Genomic DNA, 25,035 nt, shown 5'->3' with positions numbered 1-25,035 from the left:
CATCAAATGAAAATTATTATCTTCCTTCTCCTTTAAGAAAATCACTGTGGAACTTCTGTTGTGTAAAATTAATATACTTTTTGGAAAGAAAAACAGACTTATTTTTCTTAAAGGTTGTTTGTTTGTCTGCCTGCTTGCTTGCTTTGGAGTGAGGATGATATTTTATAGAATAGTGCTTTTTCATGTTAATTATACATTTTAGTTTTAAAATGTCAGCATCTAGAGCTCTACAAATCTGTTTCATTTTCTTTTTTCCATTTCACATTTTTCCCCATTTTTTTTTTAACCACACTGTTTTCTTTGGGCTCTGTGACAAAGAATAGCAAGGAGGTGGATGTCATTGTAAGTTTAAAAATATAATAGTCATTTCTACTTTTATTCAAACCTCCTTCAAGAGTTCTTAATAAAAGTATCAGGACTAATTAGTGCCTCCTTTATCTACTGCTCTGCCTTTTGCTTTTCCAGTAGTATTTGTAAAGAGCTCAGGAGAGGAGATTTATGCATATTTAAGAACTCCTGTATCACCACAGTTCACCTGGTCTTGAGGTGGCTTACAACAGAAATACAGGAACCAATGCTAAATCCACAAGGCATCATAGAAAAAGTATTTTCTATGGTATTTTTGTCATCATACGCTAAACAACATTCAGGGCCACATAGAGTTGACTCACTTCTAGAAGGTCATCAGATTGGACACAGCCCTGGATTTAAAGAAGAGGAAGACAGTCCCAAAATATATTGAGTGCAGCCATAGGTGCTATTTAGCAGGTTCTGACAGGTTCTGAGAACCGGTGGCAGAAATTTTGAGTAATTTGGAGAACCAGCAAATACCACCTCTGGCTGGCCCCAGAGTGGGGTGGGAATGGGGATTTTGCAATATCCTTCCCCTGGAGTAGGGCAGGAATGGAGATTTTGCAATATTTTGCAAGAGCCTTGGTAGTACAGTGGTTTAAAGCACCCTATTATTAACACCAGCTGTCTGCAATTAAAGTAAGTTAGAATCTTACCAGGCTCAAGGTTGACTCAGCCTTCCATCCTTTCTAAGGTAGGTTAAATGAGGACCCAGTTTGTGGGGGCAATAAGCTGACTTTGTATAAATATACAAAAGTATGAAGGCTATTGCTTAACGCATTGTAAGCCGCCCTGAGTCTCCGGAGAAGGGCGGCATATAAATCAAATTAAAAAAAAAATCCTTCTCCCAGGAGTGGGGTGGGAATGGGGATTTTGCAGTATCCTTCTCCTGCCACGCCCACCAAGCCACACCACGCCCACCAAGCCATGCCCACAGAACCAGTAGTAAGAAAAATTGAATTCCACCACTGAGTGCAGCTAAAAACATTGGCCCTTCCCAGTTACAGAAGACCACTGACAGTGAGGATTCATCAATCAGATGGGTCAATTCAAGGGATTTGGGGAATGGAAGACAACATGTACTGAGAGTCACGTCTGTGGCAGGGGTGAAATCTAAAATTTGTTACTACCGGTTATGTAGGCATGGCTTGGTGGGGAGGGGGGGTAATGCGACTGGGTGGGCATGGCCAACTTTTTTTTTTTTTTTACTTTTAAAAGTGTTTTTTCTACAACCTTAAGAGGTTGCAGAAAAAAATGCTTTTAGAAGCCTCTGACGATCAGGCAACTCAGCTGGGATCATCAGAGGCTTTTTAAGGCATTTTTTTTTCTACAACCTCTTCGGCTGAAGAGGTTGTAGAAAAAATGCTTTTAAAAGCCTCTGACGATCCCAGCTGAGCCATGCGATCATCAGAGGCTTTTTTTTTTTACTTTTAAAAGCATTTTTTTCAGACAAAGAGGTTGTAGAAAAAATGCTTTTAAAAGTAAAAAAAAAAAAGCCTCTGATGATCGCGCGGCTCAGCTGGGCATGTGGGGGGGGGGCAGGGATTTTTGCTACCGGTTCTCTGAACCACCACTGCCATCGCTACCGGATCGTGTGATCCGGTCCAAACTGGGAGCATTTCACCCCTGGTCCGTGGGGTCTTAGAGATGAAAACCAACATAGTTAATTGCATACATAACCTGTTGATAACCAATGCAGAGATTGCAGTCCAACCAACATAGTTAATTGCATACATAACCTGTTGATAACCAATGCAGAGATTGCAGTCCAAATTTAATAAGACTGGGCAGCTTTTATTCAGCTACACTGCATGGGTGAACAGTTCTGCACTGCAGTTTGAACCAGCTGTGGCTTCTGAATGGTGCTCAAAGATGGCAGTAGTCTGCCAGATGTTAGTAAGAACATGATCTGCCCTTTAACTATGCATTTTATTAAAATGTACTCCCTCCTGAGAAGGGTTTTGTTTTCTTTGTGGTTTGTGTGTGTGGATGTGTTTAAATACTGAATTAAACAAGCTTCAGACTGGTTCAGTTTGCTGGGGTTTGGGGGGGTTTTTTAAACATTTTTTGTGTATTTTGAGCTTTCTCTGATCCTAATCCCTGGGTGTCCTTTTTTTTTTTAACAGTATTTAATATGGTTAGAAAGCCCAGATGCTTTTAGAAGAAGCTAAAGCAAGAGGTGGGCTGACATAGCACTATTGTTCAGATGAAAAGGGCTTATTTGCTGTTTTTCCAAGCCCAAATGAAGTCTCTGGTTTGTATGCTCAAAGGAAACTTGTCGTTTCATCTCAAGAAGCCCAGATACAGCCTGGCTTGATTCAAAATAGACCCTATTCTATTCTGAACGTTACACAGAGACTCCACAGATGTCACTACACAGAGACATTTTGAAAAATAAAGGGATTGCAAGCGATTACTGCATTAAGCCCTAATTAGTAAATTAAAGATAATGGCTTAGATGTGTGGTTAATGTTTTGTGTTCAGTTTTTTTTTTTTTCATGCTTGAACAACTGATAGTAAACACTTTCATATATCTGCATCTCTCCCTTCCGATGTTTCTACAGGCTTTCTATATAATTCCATTACCAAACCCAGTAATATAGTTAAGCTACATTTTAGATGCTAGGGGAAATATTTGATGATTTTTCACATTAACATTGTTAATGTGAATTGTTTAACATTAACGATCTGGTGGAAGAAAATTTGTTTGTACATTTAATTTATCTTCTTTAATTTTCCCTTTTCATCTTTTTTTTTTTAATTCTAAGGAGAATAATTGTAGGAGAAGAGCAGGTGGAGCTAAATGTGTTATCAGATTAGAGTCTTTACATTGCCACAAACATTCAAGTCCAACCTCTCCTGAATTCTCTTGACTTTTATCTAGTGTTAGTGTTAAACTTTAGTTGAGTAGATTAGCAATAGCAATAGAATTTAGGCTTATATACTGCTTCACAGTGCTTCACAGCCCTCTCTAAGTGGTTTACAGAGTCAGCATATTGCCCCCCAACAATTTGGCTCCTTATTTTACTGACCTTGGAAGGATGGAAGGCTGAATTAACCTTGAGCCTGGTGAGATGTGAACTGCCAAATTGCAGTCAGCAGGCAGTCAGCAGAAGTAGCCTGCAGTACTGCATTCTAACCACTGCGCCACCATGGCTCATTCTCTTATATAAGCTTGATATAAATCTTCTATGCTGCTACTTAATGGATGGTCCTGATTCTTTGCATCTGACATGTATAAGGTTTCCCTTCAAATGTACTTTCTGATGTTTTGTTAAGAATCTAATACCATGATAGGAACTATTATGGAAGGATCTGTATCTGGTCAACAAAATAAATCTGAAGTTATTTTCTACAACAAATCTGCTCCTATGATCTGCCCAACAGTTCACACATTATTAAATATAGCTTATTGTCCAGGTACTGCCTGCTTTTTGAAGCTTCTGAGATTAGAAAGTGAGAAATATCCATTTTATGTGCTAATTACACAGTTCAGATGAACAGCAACTGAGTAAATTGGAGCTCAGTTAAATTAAACAAAAATTCTTATTGAAATATCTTATTAGAATAGTGATGATTTAAATAATGCTTGACTTATTTTTTTTCCTTTATATTTCTATTTATTTCTGGTACTTTCAATTAATAAGAACTTCTGTTAAAAGGAGAAGTTCCTTTCGGGTGGACATATCAAATGAAGATAAACCATATTTATAGGCAATAATGTTTTTTTGTAGCCCCTTCGTCAATCTCCCAATATTTGGTACCCTCGACTAAAGGATCTGGTAGGAATTGCCTAGTTGTTTAAAGAACTAGGAATTGAACAAAATTGGAAAGCATAAAAAATTCCTACAAAGGGAGAGCTAATTAAGAAAATATTAGAATGTGCAGAAATGAGTAGATTAACATTAGCAATTAGAGGGAAGGAAGAATCAGAGTATTACAACATATGGGGGCAATTTTATCAATGGATAGAGATTGAATATAGACAATAGACAATATAAAAATAAGAAACATGGGAAAATATGTTGTAATACATTAAATGTAAATGTAAGAAGAAAGATAAATATGTACTAAGAAAATGATGCTAAATGTTGAATATGATGACACAAAAAAGTTTGTACCCAGATGTTACACTGATTGGTTAATGATGAATTGTTTGTTTAAAAATAAAAAAATTATTAAAAAAAAAGAACTAGGAATTGGATTACCTTTTTTTTTGTACTATGAAAACTAGGTATACAAATGTACAGTATAAGGCTTAGTTGGAAATAGAGACGTAATAGAGTAGCTAAGATTATAAAGATTTTACTCAAATCCAGCAGGCTACCACTATCTTACCCAAATCCAACAAGCTATTACTTCCAACCAGGTATATCTGACACCATGCCTCTAAAAAGAATGGGGAATTTAATACTATACCACTAGCTATTTCCTTAGTAGATTCCCTATCTCTCTAAAGATAGCTTCCCAGCATTTTTGACCCTTGGTTGGAAATTACATCAGTAGGGAAGGCGAAATGCCTGAAGAATTATATTTAGGTAAAATCCTAGATATGCAGCAGGGTTTTACTGTTGAGGTAACTCATGTTATGGCAGTATCAGAGGTAGACTTGAAAAGAAACATGATAAGTTAATTCTACTTCATTGAAAAGAACAGGGAGTCAAGCTATTCTCCAAAGCACCTGAGGGCAGGACAAGAAGCAATGGGTGGAAACTAATCAAGGAGAGAACCAACCTAAAACTAAGGAGACATTTCCTGACAGTGAGAACAATTAATCAGTGGAACAACTTCCCTCCAGAAGTTGTGAATTCTCCAACACTGGAATCTTTTAAGAAGATGTTGGATAATCATTTGTCTGAAGTGGTGTAGGGTTTCCTGCCTAAGCAGGGGGTTGGACTAGAAGACCTCCAAGGTCCTTTCCAATTCTGTTATTCTATTGTACGGTTATATTAATAGAATCTTGAAAATCTGAAAGTACAATTCTCATCCCACCTCCTTTACAGCTCAAGAAACTAGGAAGAGTTTTCTTCTGAGTCTCTTGTCCTGGCCAGTACGTAGCTGTGGACTATGTTGTCTCTTATCTTGCTGTTCCCAGTGTCTCTTTTCCCCGTCTCCAGATCATTCTCACATACGATTACAGATGGATATTTGTTTATTTTTTGCTTCCCAGCCCAAGATCAGGATACATTTATTTTGCAGACTGTGAGAAAGTCTCCTGTTCTTTTAATTGTGTCAGAAAGGATGGGCCTTCACTGTGGACTCCAGAAATGATCAATCCTTTATTGAACAAAGATGCGGTCTTTACTGCCCTCCAAAGGTAGCAAAAAACCTCTGTTTAAAAATATCAGTTCCAGATCTCACATTGGGTCACTGAAAACCCCTCCAAGAGTCTGTCCAAAAATTACAGCTTTTTTTTTTTAATGGAGGGACTGTTAATGAGTAAAATGAGCAGTCATGCCTGCTCTACACTTTTGAAAATGTTCCAACTAATACCAAAATTTATGTTTTTTGAGCAAGTTATTAAAAACATGGTATCCTGAGAATTCTAGATATTCTTAGATTATTGTTTCCAACCTAGGGAGACCATCCAATCTTGGCCATTCGAGTGAATAATTTATGAGGTGTCCTTATATTTCATTTATATTATCGTCTTGGGAGAGAAACTAGCATCTTGTTTCGATGGTCTATTAAGCTTTTGTTGCGTGCTACGTTTCTGAAATGCTGAGCTTAGAATAAGCACAGAGAACTAATTTTGTCCTGTTTGGTTCTTCTTCTTCTTACTCTAGGAAACCGTTTGGAGTCTATACAGAGTTAAAGTGATGGGCTTAAGGAACATTGACATCTCGGTTACGGAAAACCTGTGAACTTTCCAGAGGATTATAGTATTCCTGTTCACTTTTGCAGTGACCCTTTGAGAAGAAAGGGGAAAAATTGGGGAGTACTCTGGTGCCTATACATTAACCAAAAATGAAGGAAGATCATTGTTTACATGCTGCCCTCCTCTGTCTGGGAATGCTGTGTTGCACCTTTGTTATGGCGACAGACAAACTAAACCACTCAAGGCCATCACTGCATGGCCATCACGAGAAAGGGAAGGAAGGGCAAGTTCTCCAGAGGTCAAAAAGAGGATGGGTATGGAACCAGTTCTTTGTAATAGAAGAATATACTGGACCGGATCCTGTACTAGTAGGTCGAGTAAGTTTTTTTTGTACTTTTTAGAGCAACACATGCATTGCTTTTTCTTTTTTCTTCTTCTTTCCTTAGAAACATGTTTTGGTATGATTTGGCCATGAATAAATCCAGTGTAGTCTTCAAAGAGGAATGATAAGACCTCTGTAGGATCCAATCTGGGTCGTTACTGGGATCAGAGGTTTTTGTCTTTGGAGCTTTTGGACTCGTGCTGGAGCCCATCTTCAGAAGATTTCTCTCTAGCTAGAGAGAAGTTCCCTGAAAATGGACTCCAGCATGATAGTGGTGGGTTCCTATTGGTTCGCCCCAGTTTGGGTGAACCGGTGGCGGCAGGAGGCTCCGCCCAACAGCCCAGATGCTTCTGCGCATACACAGAAATGCCCCACGCGCAAGTGCATGCACGCCCACGAGCAAACCAGTAGCAACGGGATTTGGAATCTACCCCTTCAGCATGAGTCTAAAAACTTGGAAGACAAAACCTCTGGTTCCAGTGAGTGACCTAGACTGGATCCTGCAGCATTATCCTGGGACCCATATATTTGTCTTCATTTAGTAAGACCTCTCCTATCCAACTGAGATTAGAAGGGATTCATTTAGCTGTAAATCCAGCCAAACAACAACCCATCCTTTGGTATTTAAGGTTAATCGTTAGCTCTTTAAGATGGTTAGAATGGTGCTACAATACCCAGATGAAAAGCTGTAGCTGGCCATACAGCTATATACAGAGATTCATTTATGCTTTCCAGAGTTAGTATTTTTGCAGGAAAGGAGGAAATGAAATTCTTAGGCAGAGATGTGGATCATGCAGATACATTTAAAATGTGTTTCATTAGCATATAGCTCGTTCAGTTTCTTTAAAATGTTATTTGTCTAAGGAATTTAGTCAATGGACTCATATCTGGTTTGATTGCATGGCCATACTGATTATTTTCCCAGATATACTGTATATTCTCTTCCTTCTTGTCTTTTCTTTGTCCTTTTTAAAATGAAGATGTCCTAAGCTCAGGCAAACTCAGCTCCATGCAAGGCATTCATTGTACCATCAAAACATTTTGTACCACATTCTAAATTGAAATGAATATGGTATTGACTTTAATTGTAGCTTCTGAGCTTTGTTGCCTTGTTTTATGGTCTGTACTGCTCTTTTTGTCTCTCATTATATGTTTTATGTTCTGCATTCTAAAATAGCTTATACATTTAATTGAAGGAGAGGAGGGACAAATTTAATATGTAGGGCACTCACCTAAGATCAGATAATATATTTCAAAACTCATTTTCATTATCAAAGGTGATTCTAATATGATTTTAACTAATCCCCAAGCTAATACTATTGAATTTGATAATGATGGTTGTATGGAATCCGAAATACCTTTTCAAATTCCCCAAATTTGGAATGTAATCATAAAGATTAGGCCTTTCAAAATGTAAATTATTCTTCAATTTTTACACTCCTCTGAATTTTGGAATACATTTTTCCAGTCAAAACACACATTCAATTAAACATTCCCCTTAAGGAACACTGGATATAACATTGATGCTAGAATGACAATTTGCAAAAGAAACCCAAACAATAAATTTGAGCAGATGATATACCAGTGCTTATTGATGACCACTGCCTTGTAAATGCTTCAAAAATATCAGTGTTAATGATCTATGTGGGTGCCTGTGTGTGTATTTCCCAGCTCCACTTTTTTAGATCAACTGAGAATTGATTCATTTATTGCAATAGGACTTGACCAACCAATGTGTCATTTAAATTTGACATAGTAGATTGAGATTAACTGGCCTAAAGTCATCCAGCCAACTTTCATGTTTAATCTAGGACTAGAACTCACAGTCTCCTGGTGGATTGGACCAAACTCACCCAGCCAGCTTTCAAGCCTAAAATGGGACTGGAACTCACAGTCTCCTGCTTTTATTTGGGGTTTAATAAATACTGCATGGATGCCATTACTAGGACTCAAGAGCAGGGGTGAAATGCTCCTGGTTTGGACCGGATCGCCCAATCTAGTAGCAATGGAGGTGGGTGGTTCAGAGAACCGGTAGCAAAAATCCCTGCCCCCCCCATGCCCGGCTGAGCCGCGCAATCATCAGAGGCTTTTTTTAAAAAAATTTAAAAGCATTTTTTCTACAACCTCTTTGGCCGAAAAAGTGCTTTTAAAAGTAAAAATAAAGCCTCTTATGATCGCGTGGCTCAGCTGGGATCGTCAAAGGCTTTTAAAACCATCTTTTCTACAACCTCTTCAGAGGTTGTAGAAAAAATGGTTTTAAAAGCCTCTGATGATCCCAGCTGAATTGCCTGATCGGCAGAGGCTTTTTTTCTTTTAAAAGCCTCTGATGATCCAAGCTGAGTTGCCTGATTGGCAGAGGCTTTTAAAAGAAAAAAAGCCTCTGCCGATCAGGCAACTCAGCTGGGATTGTCAGAGCCTTTTGAAAGCATTGTTTTACAACTTTTTCGCCAAAGAGGTTGTAGAAAAAATGGTTTTAAAAGTAAAAAAAAAAAAAAAAGGCCACGCCCATCCAGTCACATTACCCCACCACCACCAAGCCACACCCACAGAACCGGTAGTAACAAATTTTAGATTTCACCACTGCTCAAGAGTATCTTTACAATATTAGCAATAGTGTCTGAACAAGCAAGCTAAATACAACAAGGTAAATTCAATACATTGGCTTAATCTGATAAACTTGGTCCAGAAATTAGGAAAGCTCAGAACAGCATTTAAGCAAAACAGGACATTAAAAATGCATAGGCTTAAAGTAGAACAAAAAGCTATATGCAATGGATTTTTTTTTAAAAAAAATTGCCAATGTCCAAAAAAATTCCTTTCATTGTTCTAATTGTGATTACATGAATGCCAGAGCTGCTAAATTAGGTATGAATTCTTGATGACACCTGCTATAATATATGTTTAAATCTCTGACACATTCATTATTTGCATGAGCTCCACTGTTGTTATGCTATCAAGTAGTAGGACAACTCATATTTGAATGATCTAAAATCCCTTTTTCTAGAGAACATTGGAACGTCTACTAAAATAGCCTGACATGGTGTGATAAATCAAACCAGCTGAGCATTTTTCAAGCTTTAAATAGGATGAAGTGTAAGGAAAGTAAAGATGGCCTTAATCTTACGTACTGTCAATGGCGCTGAATGCCTTTACTGTTGTTGGAAATTTAAGTGGCAGGATTCTGATTTCATTTCATGCATTAATTGCTTTAATACTATTCATTAAACTATCACAATGGGCATTAAGTAGCTATGAAATGAGAGATTAGTTGAACTCAATGGGTGGTTCCCTTTGTTGTAGCTCCATAATGGGCACATCTATCTATTTTTTTTAAAGTACACTTAATCAAAAATCTGTTAAATAGAAAATCTTTCCTAAGATATTATGTTCCTCCTTTTGCTCTTACAAAATAATAACCAGCTTTTCCTTTCATATGTTTTTTTTTTAAATCCAAATGCATTTTAAATCCACCCCCACAATATACAATACTTTGGAGCCATTCATGTACTTTCTAGATTACATGAAACTATTTTCTAGTTATATCCATTTTGATGTCTTTAGAGATTCAGTGTATAAGTTTGTGCAATAACAAACAGCAAAATAACAAAATAAAATGAAGGGGCATTTAAAACCTCTCCATTACTCTCTAATATATGTTTACTCAAAAAAAGATTTATAGTTTAATTAACCTCTTCATTATAACAACACTAACATTTTCAAGGCAATGTGATAACTAAGAAGTATTTAATAATAATTTCCTAAAATCTATCTTCTTCCTTCTAATATATTAGGGAAGTATATTTGTGAGATGGGCAAACGTAGGAGGGATGGGCAACGTAGAAATAAATAAATTTGGTTGGAAATGTAGCAAGCCAGGGGAGCAACGGGCCACTAGAATAAGAATTATGTAATCAACAGACATCTTTATCTTTATCAGACATCTTAATGTAGGTTTCCATCCTTGGGAATTTAACTTTTCTTTCTCCTTCTTACAGAAAAAACGAAAAGACAATAATTCATGTATCATAAAAGTTGAAGAAGAATATTTTGGGAAAATATCAGAAATAGAGGCAGTCCTCAACTTACGACCAAAATTGAGCCCAATTTTTTTTGTTGCTAAGTGAAACATTTGTGAAGTCAATTTTGTCCCATTTTACGACCTTTCTTGCCACAGTTGTTAAGTGAATCATGGCAGTTATTAAGTTAGTAACATGGTTGTTAAGTGAATCTGGCTTCTCCATTGACTTTGTTTGTAAGACGGTTGCAAAAAAGGATCACATGAACCCGGAATATTGCAACTGTCATAAATATGAATTTATTTATTTATTGATTTGATTTGATTTGATTTGATTTGATTTGATTTGATTTGATTTGATTTGATTTGATTTGATTTTTATACCGCCCTTCTCCAACAGGACTCAGGGCGGTGAACATCCGAGATAAAACATAACATATAAAATTTAAAAAACAGTTTAAAAGACATTAAATAAATCCGGCCCTCAATTTAAAACAACCCAGTTAAAATCAATTTCAAATTAAAACCGAAAGGATGGGATCAAGCCAGCCCGGCTAGATGAAATAAATGAGTTTTCAGGGCCTGACGAAAAGTCCGGAGGTCTGGTATCGTGCGTATCTCTGGAGCTAGGTTGTTCCAGAGGGCAGGTGCTGCCACAGAGAAGGCTCTCCCCCTGGGGGTCGTCAGCCGACATTGTCTGGCCAACGGCACCCTGAGGAGGTCCTCTCTGTGTGAGCGAACTGGCCAGTGGGAGGCTATTGGCAGCAGAAGGCGGTCTCATAGATACCCCGGCCCTAAGCCATGGAGTGCTTTAAAAATGGTCACCAACACCTTGAAGCGCACCCGGAAGACCACCGGAAGCCAGTCCAGCTCGCGCAGGAGAGGTGTCACATGGGAGCGCCCCGTCACTCCCATAATCCCCCGCGCAGCCGCATTCTGGACCAACTGAAGCCTCCGGGTGCACCCCAAGGGGAGCCCCATGTAGAGAGTTAGTTGCCAAGCATCCAAATTTTGACCATGTGACCACTGGGAAGCTTTAAGTGTGAGAAACAGTTTTGGGTCACTTTTTCCAATGGTGATGTAACTTTGAATGGTCACTTAAATGAACTGTTGTAAATTGAGGACTACCTGCATTTGGCACAACAGTAGCCTTTGTTGCCTTCGGAGACTGTATGTGAATATGTTTTTTTTTTTTTCATTTTGCAGCTTCATTCAGATATCGATTCTGGTGATGGGAACATCAAATACATTCTCTCAGGTGAAGGAGCGGGCATTATTTTTGTTATCGATGACAAATCAGGGAACATCCACGCAACAAAGACACTGGATCGAGAAGAAAGAGCTCAATATACATTAACTGCCCAAGCTGTGGACCGGCACACCAATCGGCCCTTGGAACCACCCTCAGAATTCATCGTCAAAGTCCAAGATATCAATGACAACCCTCCTGAATTCCTTCACGAAAATTATCATGCCAATGTACCAGAGAGATCCAATGTGGGTAGGTAACACAAACGTACACTATTATCAGTAGCGGAGTTCAAATTTTTTTACTATCGGTTCGGTGGGCGTGGCTTGGTCGGCGTGGTGTGGCATGGTGAGCGTAGCAGGGGAAGGATCCTACAAAATCTCCATTACAATCCCACTCCAGGGGAAGGATACTGCAAAATTTCCATTTCCACCCCACCCTAGGAGAAGGATACTGCAAAATCTCCATTCCCTCCCCACTTCAGGGGAAGGATACTGCAAAATCTCCATTCCCTCCACACTTCAGGGGAAGGATACTGCAAAATCTCCATTCCCATCCCACTTCAGGGGAAGGATATTGCAAAATCTCCATTCCCACCCCACTCTGGGGCCAGCCAGAGGTGGTATTTGCTAGTTCTCCGAACTACTCAAAATTTCCGCTACCGGTTCTCCAGAACCTGTCAGAACCTGATGAATTTCACGCCTGACTATTATTCTCTTGCTGGGAAGAGTGAACAGCCAGAGGGAAATGCAACTTGTGTATAGTACCTTGCCATGGATCTCAAATCAATTGTGATAGGACTAGGCTCCATACCCCTTTCAGACAATGCTAAGGATTTTCCAGATGATAAAAGATTTCCCATCTATATTATCTGAGAGGAAACCTGAATGGATTTCTCCCTGATAACACTAGCTTCTTACATGCACAGATAGCAATGTTTTTCCTTTTGATCATAAGCAATCTGAAATGCTATCTAAGTATAGATTTATACGTTCATCTAAAGCCTTTTATTTGTTGGCAAAAAAATAATAATAATCCCAGAATGATTTAAAATATGAACAATGAGAATACCTGGCTTCTATTTTTATCATCTAAAAGCTATGTTGCAAAAGGAAAACCCAAGGGGGAAGAGAAGATGATGGGGAGAGAGAGAGAGAGAAAAAGTTAAGTTGCAGCTTTTATTGTGACCACCAGGGATGAAAACAATTCAGGTAGCATGATGAAAAAGCTGTTGTCTAAGTGACAGTTGGAGAACACTTAAAGCAGCTGATTTTCAACAATCTGGACGAAACAGCTCTTCTGTTTATGAGAAGCAAGAAACGGCTAACTGGGGACTTAAGGTTTGGAAAGTACACCGAGCGTCTAGAACTCATTCCTGGCCTTTATTAATTCATTCCTGGCCTTTACTAATAGCTCTCCTTTTTATTGGCGTATGACCTTGAGGGAGGAAAGAAAAAGACTTAGAAATGGAGAAATCAGCAATTTCCCAAAATGCTAACCAACTGCTTCTCCTATTACAACTCTGGAGCAGACAAAAGATGCTTTGGATCCGGTCCGTGGCCTTCTCACTGTACTTGTAGCAATTAATGGACTAATTTGCACAAGCTTGCATGGTAGCCACAGGGATTCAAAAATATATATTCTCTTGAGTTTGGATGGTGTTCAGGTAACGACAGCAAGAGTTGTCAAGAGTTTTTAATGTCTTTAATGCCTCCTTAATTTAAATGTATATTTGATTCCTTCCCAGGAAAAGACTCCTTTAGAAGCTGCGCAGATGTACCAAAAAAATAAAAATAAAAAAAAATAAAAAATCAGACCAGACCAGATCAGATCAAAATGGGCTGGATCCTGCCAAGGATTAAAAAAAAAAAGATGCATGTTTTTTTTCCAATGGCATCTTTATTAGATGTGTGCAGCATTTGGTTCCAAAGCTAGCAAATGTGTTTTTGGATCCAAGCAATGCACACAGCCAATCAGGATGCCATTGTGGGAATTTTTAATGGACTGTTTCTTAGCCCCTGACTTTCTCTGGCCCATCTTCAAACTCAGTCACTCTTAGATTGGCTTGTTCCCAAAACCAAATTTGAGTTTCTTCCACTTGGTTTGGGGAGAGTGATTCTGCTGACAATGTACCGGCCTCATTTTCATTATTTTTTTTCCAGCATTCCATTAGTTGGAAAGAATTAGAACAACAGCTGTCCTTAATCCAATCCCACTTGTGATTTTTCTTAAACAAATAACAGTCCTTATGGGGGAGGAATCATCTCTTTTGTTATCCATAGAGAAAACAAGCAAGCAAAATGTTGCATGCGCATCTCTATGACTTATGCACCAAATACCAGATCATAATTAGCTGGCCATAATTAGCTGGCCAATCTCAGCTGATTATACTGTGGTCTATATTGTGCCAATAGTCACTTTACATTTATCATATGTATATCATGGCAGTGTTTTGGTATCTATTACAGTCCTGGCTGACTAAGGCTTTTACACAATACAAAATATAAAGCACAATTTTAAATGTCCTTTCCAGTCAAATAAACTCCCTTTCCAATAAAGTAATCAGCCATGAAGCATGCAGAGAAATGCTGAACAAATCACTGCATATGCAACAAAGCTCACAGAGCTGGATAGCTTGTGGGGTAGTTAGTTATAGGAACCTTGTCTTTAGCATGTTGGGTGACTTAAGCAATCATTTATTTCTTTCGATATAGCATATTATAGCAGAGGGAAGAGACGTGGCTGCTTTAAGATGCTGCAGGCAGGTGTCATGTTCACACTCCCGTGCACTCCAAATCACTTTTAGAGATTGGACGCAAAGAGCTGCACAACCCTAAAATTAATATTCCAAATCATAATATTAACAAATTGCAAGGAAGGGAGGGGAGGAGAAATGCATTTAGCAAATAGAATTAACTCAACTGTATACTCCAAAAAAATAAATAAATAAATAATTGAATAGAGATCTGCGGTAATCTGTACAGCTGTTGGAATCACCACTGGTGATTTGCTAGTAAAACCTCTTTTAAAGAAATGAAATGTGGATTTTCCAGGGTGCAATTAATAAAGATAATCTCTCATATGTTTCTCATTATTCCCATTGAAAGGTGAAGTTGGCATTGTATTTAACCTGAAATTTTGGAAGTGGGGAAAAACATAGGTATATCTAAATATACGTATCTGTTCCCTTTTCTGTTTGCAGGTACATCTGTGATTCAGGTGACAGCCTCAGATGCTGATGATCCTACCTATGGAAATAGTGCAAAACTTGTTTACAGCATTCTTGAAGGCCAACCGTATTTCTCTGTAGAGCCACAAACAGGTACTAATCAACCGTGTGCTAACTGAAAGGGAATTTTAGAATAGAAGTGAGAAACCAGCAACTTTCCAAATTTATTCGGTTTATATCACAACCCATTTTTACATACATGACTCTGTAATCCAATTGTTATTGGGCTACAAGGTTCAATCCATGATCGTTGGCTTTAGTGGGTATAGCTAATTACCTGAAAGAGATTAACAATAGTACTAGTACCTAGACTTATATACCACTTCATAGTGCTTTACGTCCCTCTCTAAGTGGTTTACAGAGTCAACAGATTGCCCCCAATAATATGGCTCCTCATCTTACCAACCTTGGAAGGCTGAGTCAACATTCATCCAGTCAGGATCGAACTCAGCAGAATTACTCTGCCATACTGCATTCTAATTACTGGGCCACTACCAAGCTTCCTTTATGTGTCCCAAATATGATAATCAGAAGATAAACCACCAATTTTAATAACAATAGCAACAACAGGGAACAACAAACCTTACAGTGTGTTTCCGTTTGACCTGTAATTTGCATTCAGGCCTTGGATTTATTTTAGAGACAACAATGCCTTTGATTTTCTTGCTTGATTTAAAGTAAATGTGCCTTCTGCATATGAGAAGAATTTGACGCTTTTTTCAAGCTATAAATGATCTCTAATGGAAATCATACCCACATCCCAGTATATGTGATTGCATGGGGTTATAAAAGAAATGTTCAGTGTCTAAACCAGCTGCTGAAAAACACTGACAGTATTATGACTTTCAAACTTAGATAAAGGTTAAATTTTGTAATCAACAGCTGGCCCCATATAATGCATATCAAAGAAGGGGTTCCCCAAACTAAACACAGTTTGTTAGTCTTCTGTATAGGTTTATTAAGAAAGTTCACAGTCTTCTGTGTTAATGCTTACACTCACTAATATTCTTTCCTGTTTCTGTTGTCTCCATTAAAAATCATCATGAAAAATAGTAGCATAAAAGATAATTTTAATGTTTTTCCTAATGCATTTCCAAGAGCATTTAGGAAAGTAGGGTCAAGCCTTAAAAATGTATTCAGGAGGTGGAAGAGTTGATAGTCAGGGAGTATAATTTTATATCCACACTTTTTTCAGCCCCCCAAACTTCTCAAGCAGTGGGAAGGTGATGCACAATTTTTAATACAGCTGTTAACTTGAAATGCTCAGAACCAGGAGCAAAAATCCCCATTCTACCAGAGGTTCTTGTATATTTTGGTAACAATTCAGGGGGTGAAATGCTATCAGTTCGGGCAAACTGGTAGTGATAAAAACTACTTTAAAATGCTTTAAAAAAGTTTTAAAAAAGGCCACTCCCACCCAGTCACATGACACCCCCCCACCAAGCCACACCCACCAAGCCATGCCCACAAAACCAGCAGCAAAAAATTTTGCATTTCACCACTGTAACAAATGTATTAGTCCCTTACTCCTTATCCCAAGTTACCCTGGTTTTATTTATTTGCTATACATTCAAAGACCAAAACTAAGCAATCAGGAGCGGAAAAAAAATGAGAAATGGTTAACTTGATTTATATAAATACTAATGGCAGTAGATTAAAAAAGCTGAAAGTAGAATGGAAAAAAAGAGAGAGAGATTGTATATGAGCAGAGTATATGATGGGGAGGTCAATAAGAAACATTAGCTAAGTGGTTTTGATGTAAAATCATTCATTTCAAAATGGTCTAATCCTTTTCTAATTGTGATTGCAATGGTGCAGAATGAAGTGGCCTTTGGGGTGATTAAGCGAGACTGATCTCTTAGTAGTCGGAACAGAATCACAGTCCAAATATCTGTTGATGAAATGTTCATGAAGTAATATAATATAATGGCAGCTCAGGAAGATTTGAGTGATAGTCTTAACCTTTGCATCCAAAACAGATGCAAACGTATAATTGAAAAGGGATGTTGTTAAATCTCCCCTTAATACATTATTCTACTACTGTTGTTGGGTACAGAGATTGTTATACAAGTATTTGGAAATGGCATAATCCATCTATCCCTATTGTATTTGAGCTGGTACAGAGCTCTGGAGGAGGAGGAAATTGGATAAAAATGTTTCTCAGTTTCTCAGATGCTCATTTAAGCATATTTAAGCTCCTAGTGATAAAGCCATCAAAATAGCATTTCCTTCCTTCCTTCCTTCCTTCCTTCCTCCTTCCTTCTTTCCTTCCTTCCTTCCCTTCCCTTCCCCTCCCCTCCCTCCCTCCCTCCTTCCCTCCCTCCCTCCCTCCCTCCCTCCCTCCTTTCTTTCTTTCTTTCTTTCTTTCTTTCTTTCTTTCTTTCTTTCTTTCTTTCTTTCTTTCTTTCTTTCTTTTCCCTCCTTCCTTCCTTCCTTCCTTCCTTCCTTCCTTCCTTCCTTTCTTCCTTCATTCATTCCTTTCTCTTTCCAAGATGGAGAAAAAGAAAGCCAAGATTTCCCTCTAGTGAGAAAATGGCATCATAATGTCTCAAATTCCCCCCCAAATCCCACCAAAGAACAAACGCTAGTCTTGATATCTATGATAGAAATTTTGAGATCTAAGCCTACCTTAGATTTGTGGACTACATACTGATTAGTGAACCCATTCTGATCATGAATTCAAAAACTGGTAAATACCAAAACACAATAGATGTTTTTAACAATGTGTCCTCATTTTCATTTTCCTAAAACAAACCGCAGCAACATAATCCTCAACGGCATTACAACAGGTTAGGAATAACATTTTGCTACTGGGAGGCCAGCTGTTTTTGGTAGCAATCCAAGATGAGATAACATAAATCAACCCTTTGTGTGCAAATCCTAATGCCCTTTCTCATATTGGAAATGGCAAAGATCAAATTCCTCAAACTTCTCCATTAAAACCTCAACAATCATTATATTATAAGCCGGACTAGGCAAGATCACGGAAAGAGCTTATCAAGCTCTTGCAGAATCCAATTTTACAGATGGATGCTTCTATTGTGTTTAACTTCATTTTTTTTTTCAGTCTTGTGCTTTTTAGACAACGTATTTGAAAATTTTTATATGCATATGCATTCTTTTCCCCTGGGGTATTCTACTTTTTGTGGGTGGTGTACATTTTCTAAGCACCATAATGCAATTCAGATGGATGCATTTTCCTGAATATACATGTCCATGTATAAAATGCAGACAATGTATACATTTTTATACTCTTCTATTAGAAGTTCAGAATTGACTATAAAGTTGCATTATAATTATCCTATAAGGGCAGGACATGTGAATACATTAAATTCATATTAAATTATGAACGGAACATATTCTTCTCTCACCACTTCTTTAACCAACATCAGATATTCTGTGGAGTATGGGTGGAGGGAATTGTAGTTGATATATACTACAATCACTGAAGGCAATTTCTCTGTTGTATAATGGTTTAAACAAATATCTGCCAGCCCTTATGCAAATGAATAGCTGTAGAAGAGACTTGCTGTCAGATAAACATTTGAAGAACATATTGTGAACCATTTCTTCTCATCTTTTTCCTGAAGGTATTATAAGAACAGCTCTTCCCAACATGGACAGAGAAGCAAAGGAAGAATATCATGTTGTGATACAAGCAAAGGACATGGGAGGACACATGGGAGGACTTTCAGGAACCACCAAAGTGACAATTACCCTCACAGATGTCAATGATAACCCACCAAAGTTCCCACAGAGTAAGTTCTGAAGAACTCTACCCAGTGGATTCTGTTTCTCATAATGGTCCACCAGAAGCCTCATTGGAGCTGAATAATTCTCCTCCTCCTCTTTTACTTGTCAGCAAACAACTATTCAGTAATATACTGAATCTACGCAGTCAAGTATCATATTCTTATTATTCTTATTATGATTACTGTATTTTTCGAAGTATAAGACACACCTTTTCCCCCCAAAAAAGCGGGTGAAAATCTGGGTGTGTCTTATACTTCAAATATAGCCCCGCCCAGCTTCTCAAATGGAGGTTTCAGAGGCTGAAAAAAGCATCAGAAACGAAGCTTCAGAAAAGAAGCCCCCAAACAGAGCTTCAGAGGCTTTTTTTCTGAAGCTTTTTCAGAGGCTTTCAGAGGCAGAAAACAGAGTTTTTTGTGAAACAAAGTTTCAGAGGCAGGAAAAAAAAGCAAAAAAAAAAAAAAAAAAAAAAGCAAGGTACAGAGCTCACAACCAAGGAACCTGTTACTAAAATTCACCTCTAGGAACAGCTGATTGGGGGTATTCTGGGAGGCCACCAATCAGCTTTTTTCTTATTTTCCTCCCCAAAAACTAAGGTGGGTCTTATACTCTGGTGCGTCTTATACTCAGAAAAATATGGTAATAATGATTTCTAGAAAGATAGGGCTGCCTGTGCTTTAAAAATTATTTGGAGGAAGTGCTTTGAAACATGTACAGGTGTAAGTACAGCATGTCTTTAAAGCAGCTACATCTATTCAGAGGTTTTGTCCAAAGGAGGACATGGCTGCTTTAAGAAATCATATTAAAAATACAGACATTCTTTTTTGAACCATTTTTGAAACCCATGCGACTCTAATGTAAGATCCCTGCTTCTATCCTCCTGTAACATCAGTGGCATGCAGCTTTTAGAAATGAAAACCCAATATCTCGGGCTAATAATATTATATCTTCCATAAAGCTCAAAGCAATACATAATATATCCCAAAATATCTAGTTCACAAGGATATGATTTTGCCTTGCTTGTGTCAGAGAGTCAAGAGACCATAGCTTAACCTAGTTGTAATATTATTATTTTTTATTTGATTCTGCTTGGCTCTTGTAGAGTGTGTCAACCATCCCATCCTGGTCAATTAAAAAAGAAAGACTCTTGAATCCATTATTAGCAAAAGTACACTTTACTAAGCCAAGTAGTTTCAGACAGGCAAAGCCAGATCTGAGATTTTTATGCCCAAAGCATATGGCTCACTTTCTACTTACTCCCACCCCATCCCCCTTGGTTATCTCTAAGCATCCAATTGAAACCAAACAAAATGTTTGGGTGATAGTCCTTGTCTTCACAGGCTGAATGGTGCTGCATTCCATAGTCTGACCTTGGAACTGGCGGTGGCTCTCACAGGATGGCACAATGAATAGTTTTTATTCCTCTCATACTAATCCCCCCCCAATCCCACCCTGCAATTTCTCTTCCCCCCATTGCATATGACAGACTTTGTTTGTTTGTTTGTTTGTTTCGTCAAGCATGTATTAGATAACAGATATAAGTATAAACATAATTATGAGTACATAAAATGAATATGAATAAAAGGGGACGGTTGGCACATTGGTGCGCTTATGCACGCCCCTTACAGACCTCTTAGGAATGGGGTGAGGTCAACAGTAGACAGTCTAAAGTTTCGGGGGTTTGGGAAAGAAACCACAGAGTCAGGTAGTACTGTATATTCTAGGCATTGACCACTCTGTTGCTGAAGTCGTATTTTCTACAATCGAGTTTGGAGCGTTTTACCTTAAGTTTGCATTAAGTTTAAGTTTGTATTAGTTTTAAGTTTGTATTAAGTTTAAGTTTGTATTAAGTTTGTACCCTGTTTTCCCCAAAATAAGACATCCCCTGATAATAAGCCCAATTGGGCTTTTGAGCGAATGGCAATAAGGCCAAGCGCTTATTTCAGGGTTCAAAAAAATATCAGGCAGGGTCTTATTTTCCGGGAAACATGGTATCTATTGTTGACTAACAGCATGCAAAGCATGGTGTAGCAGGGTAGCAATCCTGAAAGAGCCACACTTGCTTTCTTAAAAATTAAGAGTGGTAGGTGGCTATTGCCCACCTGTCTAGAAAAATGAAAAGGTAAGCTAAAATCGTAGAAGGTATCTGAGGAGCTGAGACCGAATGAGAGTGACTAGCCTGGCAAGTTAGATTTTTGTAGATGGTAATGTTTCAATGGCCCATGATGAATCACAGTGGTGCAGTGGTTAGAGTGCAGTACTGTAGACTACTTCTGCTGACTGCCGGCTGACTGCAATTTGGCAATTCAAATCTCACCAGGCTCAAGGTTGACTCAGCCTTCCATCCTTCCGAGGTGGGTAAAATGAGGACCCAGATTGCTGGGGGCAATATGCTAACTCTGTAAACCGCTTAGAGAGGGCTGTAAAAGCACTCTAAAGCGGTATATAAGTCTAAGTGCTAAGTGCTATTGCTGTGATGGCCATAGTAGCTATTTTGTGAAGGAGCATCTTCCCCTTCCCCCTTCAGCCTTTTATGATTCCATACACAGTCCCAAATTCCAGATAAGCCCCACCAATCCATAAAAGTTTTCTCTGAAATAGATTCATGCACACCAAAAGGAATTGAGAGGTATCTCATGCACATTTTACATTCAAAGTGTTTTTTTTTTTTTTTTTTTTTTTTGGGAAGAGCTTTCTTTTAGAAAGGAAAAAAAAATACATAAAAGAGTTGAGCCATTTCCAGGGACACACAGTGAACCATTTCAAAGATGAGGATTAAGGCACAGGAGGAGGTAGGGACTTTTGTGCTGCCTCATTTTGAAAACATACTGGACGATGATGTTTTAACAATATGCCCCCGCTGAGATCAATGGCATGAGGTCTAGACTTTTAGTGGGAAATGCTGTTAACGGAGACAGATGGAGGATGGAAGCAATGGAAACATATTTTAGAGAGAAATAGTTATGCGCTGAGACCAAATTTAAAAAAGCAAGCAAGCAAGCAAAGCACTCCCTCTCCATCTTTTTTATGAATGTGTGAGTACAGCAGAGACGTTCTTAAAAAGCAGATTTCATGGTTGCTTCTCAATTAGAATAGAATAGAATAGAATAGAATAGAATAGAATAGAATAGAATAGAATAGAATAGAATAGAATTTTTTATTGGCCAAGTGTGATTGGACACACAAGGAATTTGTCTTGGTGCAAAAAAGATGTTGAGACTCAAGAAAGAATGCAGACAAGAGCAACAAAGATGATTAGGGAACTGGAGGCTAAAACATATGAAGACCGGTTGCAGGAACTGGGTATGTCTAGTTTAATGAAGAGAAGGACTAGGGGAGACATAATAGCAGTGTTCCAATATCTCAGGGGTTGCCACAAAGAAGAGGGAGTCAAACTATTCTCCAAAGCACCTGAAGGCAGGACAAGAAGCAACAGATGGAAACTAATCAAGGAGAGAAGCAACCTAGAACTAAGGAAAAATTTCCTGACAGTGAGAACAATTAATAAATGGAACAACTTGCCTGCAAAAGTTGTGAATGCTCCAACACTGGACGTTTTTAAGAAGATGTTGGATAATCATTTGTCTGAAGTGGTGTAGGGTTTTGGACTAGAAGGGGGTTGGACTAGAAGACCTCCAAGGTCCCTTCCAACTCTGTTATTCTATTCATATGCTCTCAGTGTACATAAAAGAAAAGATACATAGGATACATAGATAGGGTACAAATTAGCAATCAGGAAACAATATCAATATAAATCGTAAATTTACAATTTAGACTGATTGTATGGGTAGTCTTCACGAATGACAAAATCTGCATGTACGTTGCTTTTGGATAGCTCCATTTAGTTTATGGAGGTATCAGTTATGGCAAGTTTTTAATTTGCTTAAATGTTTGTTTGTTTTTTGGTATTTGGAAGTGAATATGTGCATCAAATAGGAAATGGACATTCAGAGAGATTTAACCCTTTGTAAAGAGGCAGGCAAACAAAAAGCATCCGTAGCTTGTGGGTAATTTATGAATGAAAATGATTAAATGATATAAATGCACAAACTCATGTGCAATCTCTAGTGCTGCACAGCATGATCCCAATTATATGATTAGCAGCTGTTAGAACTACTCTTGTACTCTGCCACAATCCTGATTACACCACACTCTCAGCAGCCCCAGTCAAGACAAGCAAATCACTCAGGTCAGTTATACCTTAACCAGGTGATCCTGTAAATACCTACAAGCCAGTTCAAATAGTGTTAAAAATTTCACACTTTAAAATTTGCATGTCTTAAAAAAAATAGTAGTATGAGTTCTACACTAAAGCCTACCCAATACCAGTGCAGCATCTACAATATTGTTACCGTAGAGATATATGGATTCTGAAATATTGAAATTAACAATTCTGCATCCCTAATTTTCATGACAGAGTTTTCCCTTATAATGTTTGGGTGTAGCATTGTTTTTAATAGTCCTGTGGATAGGAATGAGTTAAGAAGTCAAGCATATACTCAACTAATCATTTGTAAGGGTTAAACCATTTGGATACAGTTTCCTCTGTCTTAGGGGCCCAAGGCAATTGAGTCTACATGTCAAGCTTACACCCTATGTATATAATAAAAAGAAATATCAATTCTTTTATTTCAACTTTACTGCTGTTTTTAAGTATTTTGTTCACAGCCTTTCCAGGAATTCTGACAATCCCTTTCCTTTCCTTTCCTTTCCTTTCCTTTCCTTTCCTTTCCTTTCCTTTCCTTTCCTTTCCTTTCCTTTCCTTTCCTTTCCTTTCCTTTCCTTTCCTTTCCTTTCCTTTCCTTTCCTTTCCCTTCCCTTCCCTTCCCTTCCCTTCCCTTCCCTTCCCTTCCCTTCCCTTCCTTCCTTCCTTTCCTTCCTTCCTTCCTTCCTTCCTTCCTTCCTTCCTTCCTTCCTTCCTTCCTTCCTTCCTTCCCTCCCTCCCTCCCTCCCTCCCTCTCTTCTTTCCTGTGTCCATACTCTTTACAGTTGTGTTTCTCCTGAATTGTGATCACATCTTAACTGAATTAATGAAAAGGGTTAATGTGCTCCAGAAAGAGCCAAATGTTTTGTGGATTAGTTCAAAACGGATTTATATAAGCACACACTTGAATTGATTTCACTTGGGCAGCAGTTGTATATTTTATTCTATGAAAAAAAAAAAAAAGCTGGAGGGAAAAAAAGTAAGCGGAAAAGCAAGAATTTCCATTACAGAGCCTCCATACAAGAAGTTCGAGCAATTTTATTTTGAAAAAAAGTATAAGACCACCCAAGTCCATAATGAGTCAGGGAAGAGCTTTGCCTTATAGCCTGCCAAATTAGCATTTCTCTACTTTTTAATTAAACCTACCAAAAACAAAGTGCGATGGGGCAAAACACTTGAGTGCCAGGAGACATTTTAATGGGTGAACTGCTGCCTGAATCTGACTTAGAATCTCTGGAATGGCCATGTTCCCTCTTGTTTCCTCTGCTAATTTTTGCATATCTTGATGGAGTCAATAAAATAAATACTCCTCAAGGAATTAACAATATCGCTCATTTACTGATAAGCACCATTTCGCCTAGGTGTTTATCAGATGTCAATATCGGAAGCCGCCGTTCCTGGCGAGGAAGCTGGAAGAGTCAAAGCCAAAGATCCGGACATTGGAGAAAACGGTTTAGTAACTTACAACATCATTGATGGCGACGGTATAGAAATGTTTGAAATCACAACGGATTCCGAGACTCAGGAAGGGGTTGTGAAGCTTAAGAAGGTAAGAAAGGCATTCCTTTCATACCTCAATGGATAATATATACTTCATTTTCTTTCCATGCCTCACGGATAGATTATCACTCATGGTTTAAAAAAACAAAGAAAAAAGAAAGAAAGAGCAAAAGTAGTTTGGGATAATTTGTTTATGAAGCTATGATTAACTTCCAGCATCCCATTTTACTCTTATCTTTTAAGGCTTGGAGCCAGAATGAAAGGAAAGAGATTATAAAAAATAAAGCACTTGGTGCGTAGAAGCTCCTTAACATCATTTTAAAGTGAAGAAAAGTACATTATTCTTTTAGTGATCCTCCTCTTGAGAAATCAACACTGTTCCCTCTTCAAAGCATACTGCATATTAACTTGGAAATAAATGAAGGGGATTGCCTTCACTATAATGAAGCATTTATTTTCAAGTTGGCAAGACAGTGTGAATTTTCAGATAATGTGACAATTACAAGGGATTTCTTTTGTGTCTGCATGCTTTTTTCC

At 38.1% G+C, this 25,035-nt stretch overlaps 1 protein-coding gene across 1 annotated transcript in view; it reads left to right on the top strand.

Moving 5' to 3' along the window:
• The first annotated feature begins 6,222 nt into the window (after positions 1-6,222).
• CDH11 (cadherin 11) overlaps positions 6,223-25,035 on the top strand; it is a 43,324-nt gene continuing 24,511 nt past the window's right edge. The window contains exons 1-5 of the mRNA XM_070953039.1: positions 6,223-6,546; positions 11,773-12,067; positions 15,018-15,137; positions 18,635-18,802; positions 24,360-24,547. Coding sequence (XP_070809140.1) covers positions 6,319-6,546; positions 11,773-12,067; positions 15,018-15,137; positions 18,635-18,802; positions 24,360-24,547 — 999 coding nt within the window. The 5' untranslated portion in view covers positions 6,223-6,318. The remainder of the gene's footprint in view (positions 6,547-11,772; positions 12,068-15,017; positions 15,138-18,634; positions 18,803-24,359; positions 24,548-25,035) is intronic.

Source organism: Pituophis catenifer, unplaced genomic scaffold, assembly GCF_029215685.1.
Source record: "Pituophis catenifer annectens isolate HBS135680 unplaced genomic scaffold, rPitCat1.0.hap2 SCAF_13, whole genome shotgun sequence".
Taxonomy (NCBI): Eukaryota; Metazoa; Chordata; class Lepidosauria; order Squamata; family Colubridae; genus Pituophis; species Pituophis catenifer.
Note: the sequence above shows the minus strand (reverse complement) of the source record. Positions and strands in the feature narration are given on the sequence as shown.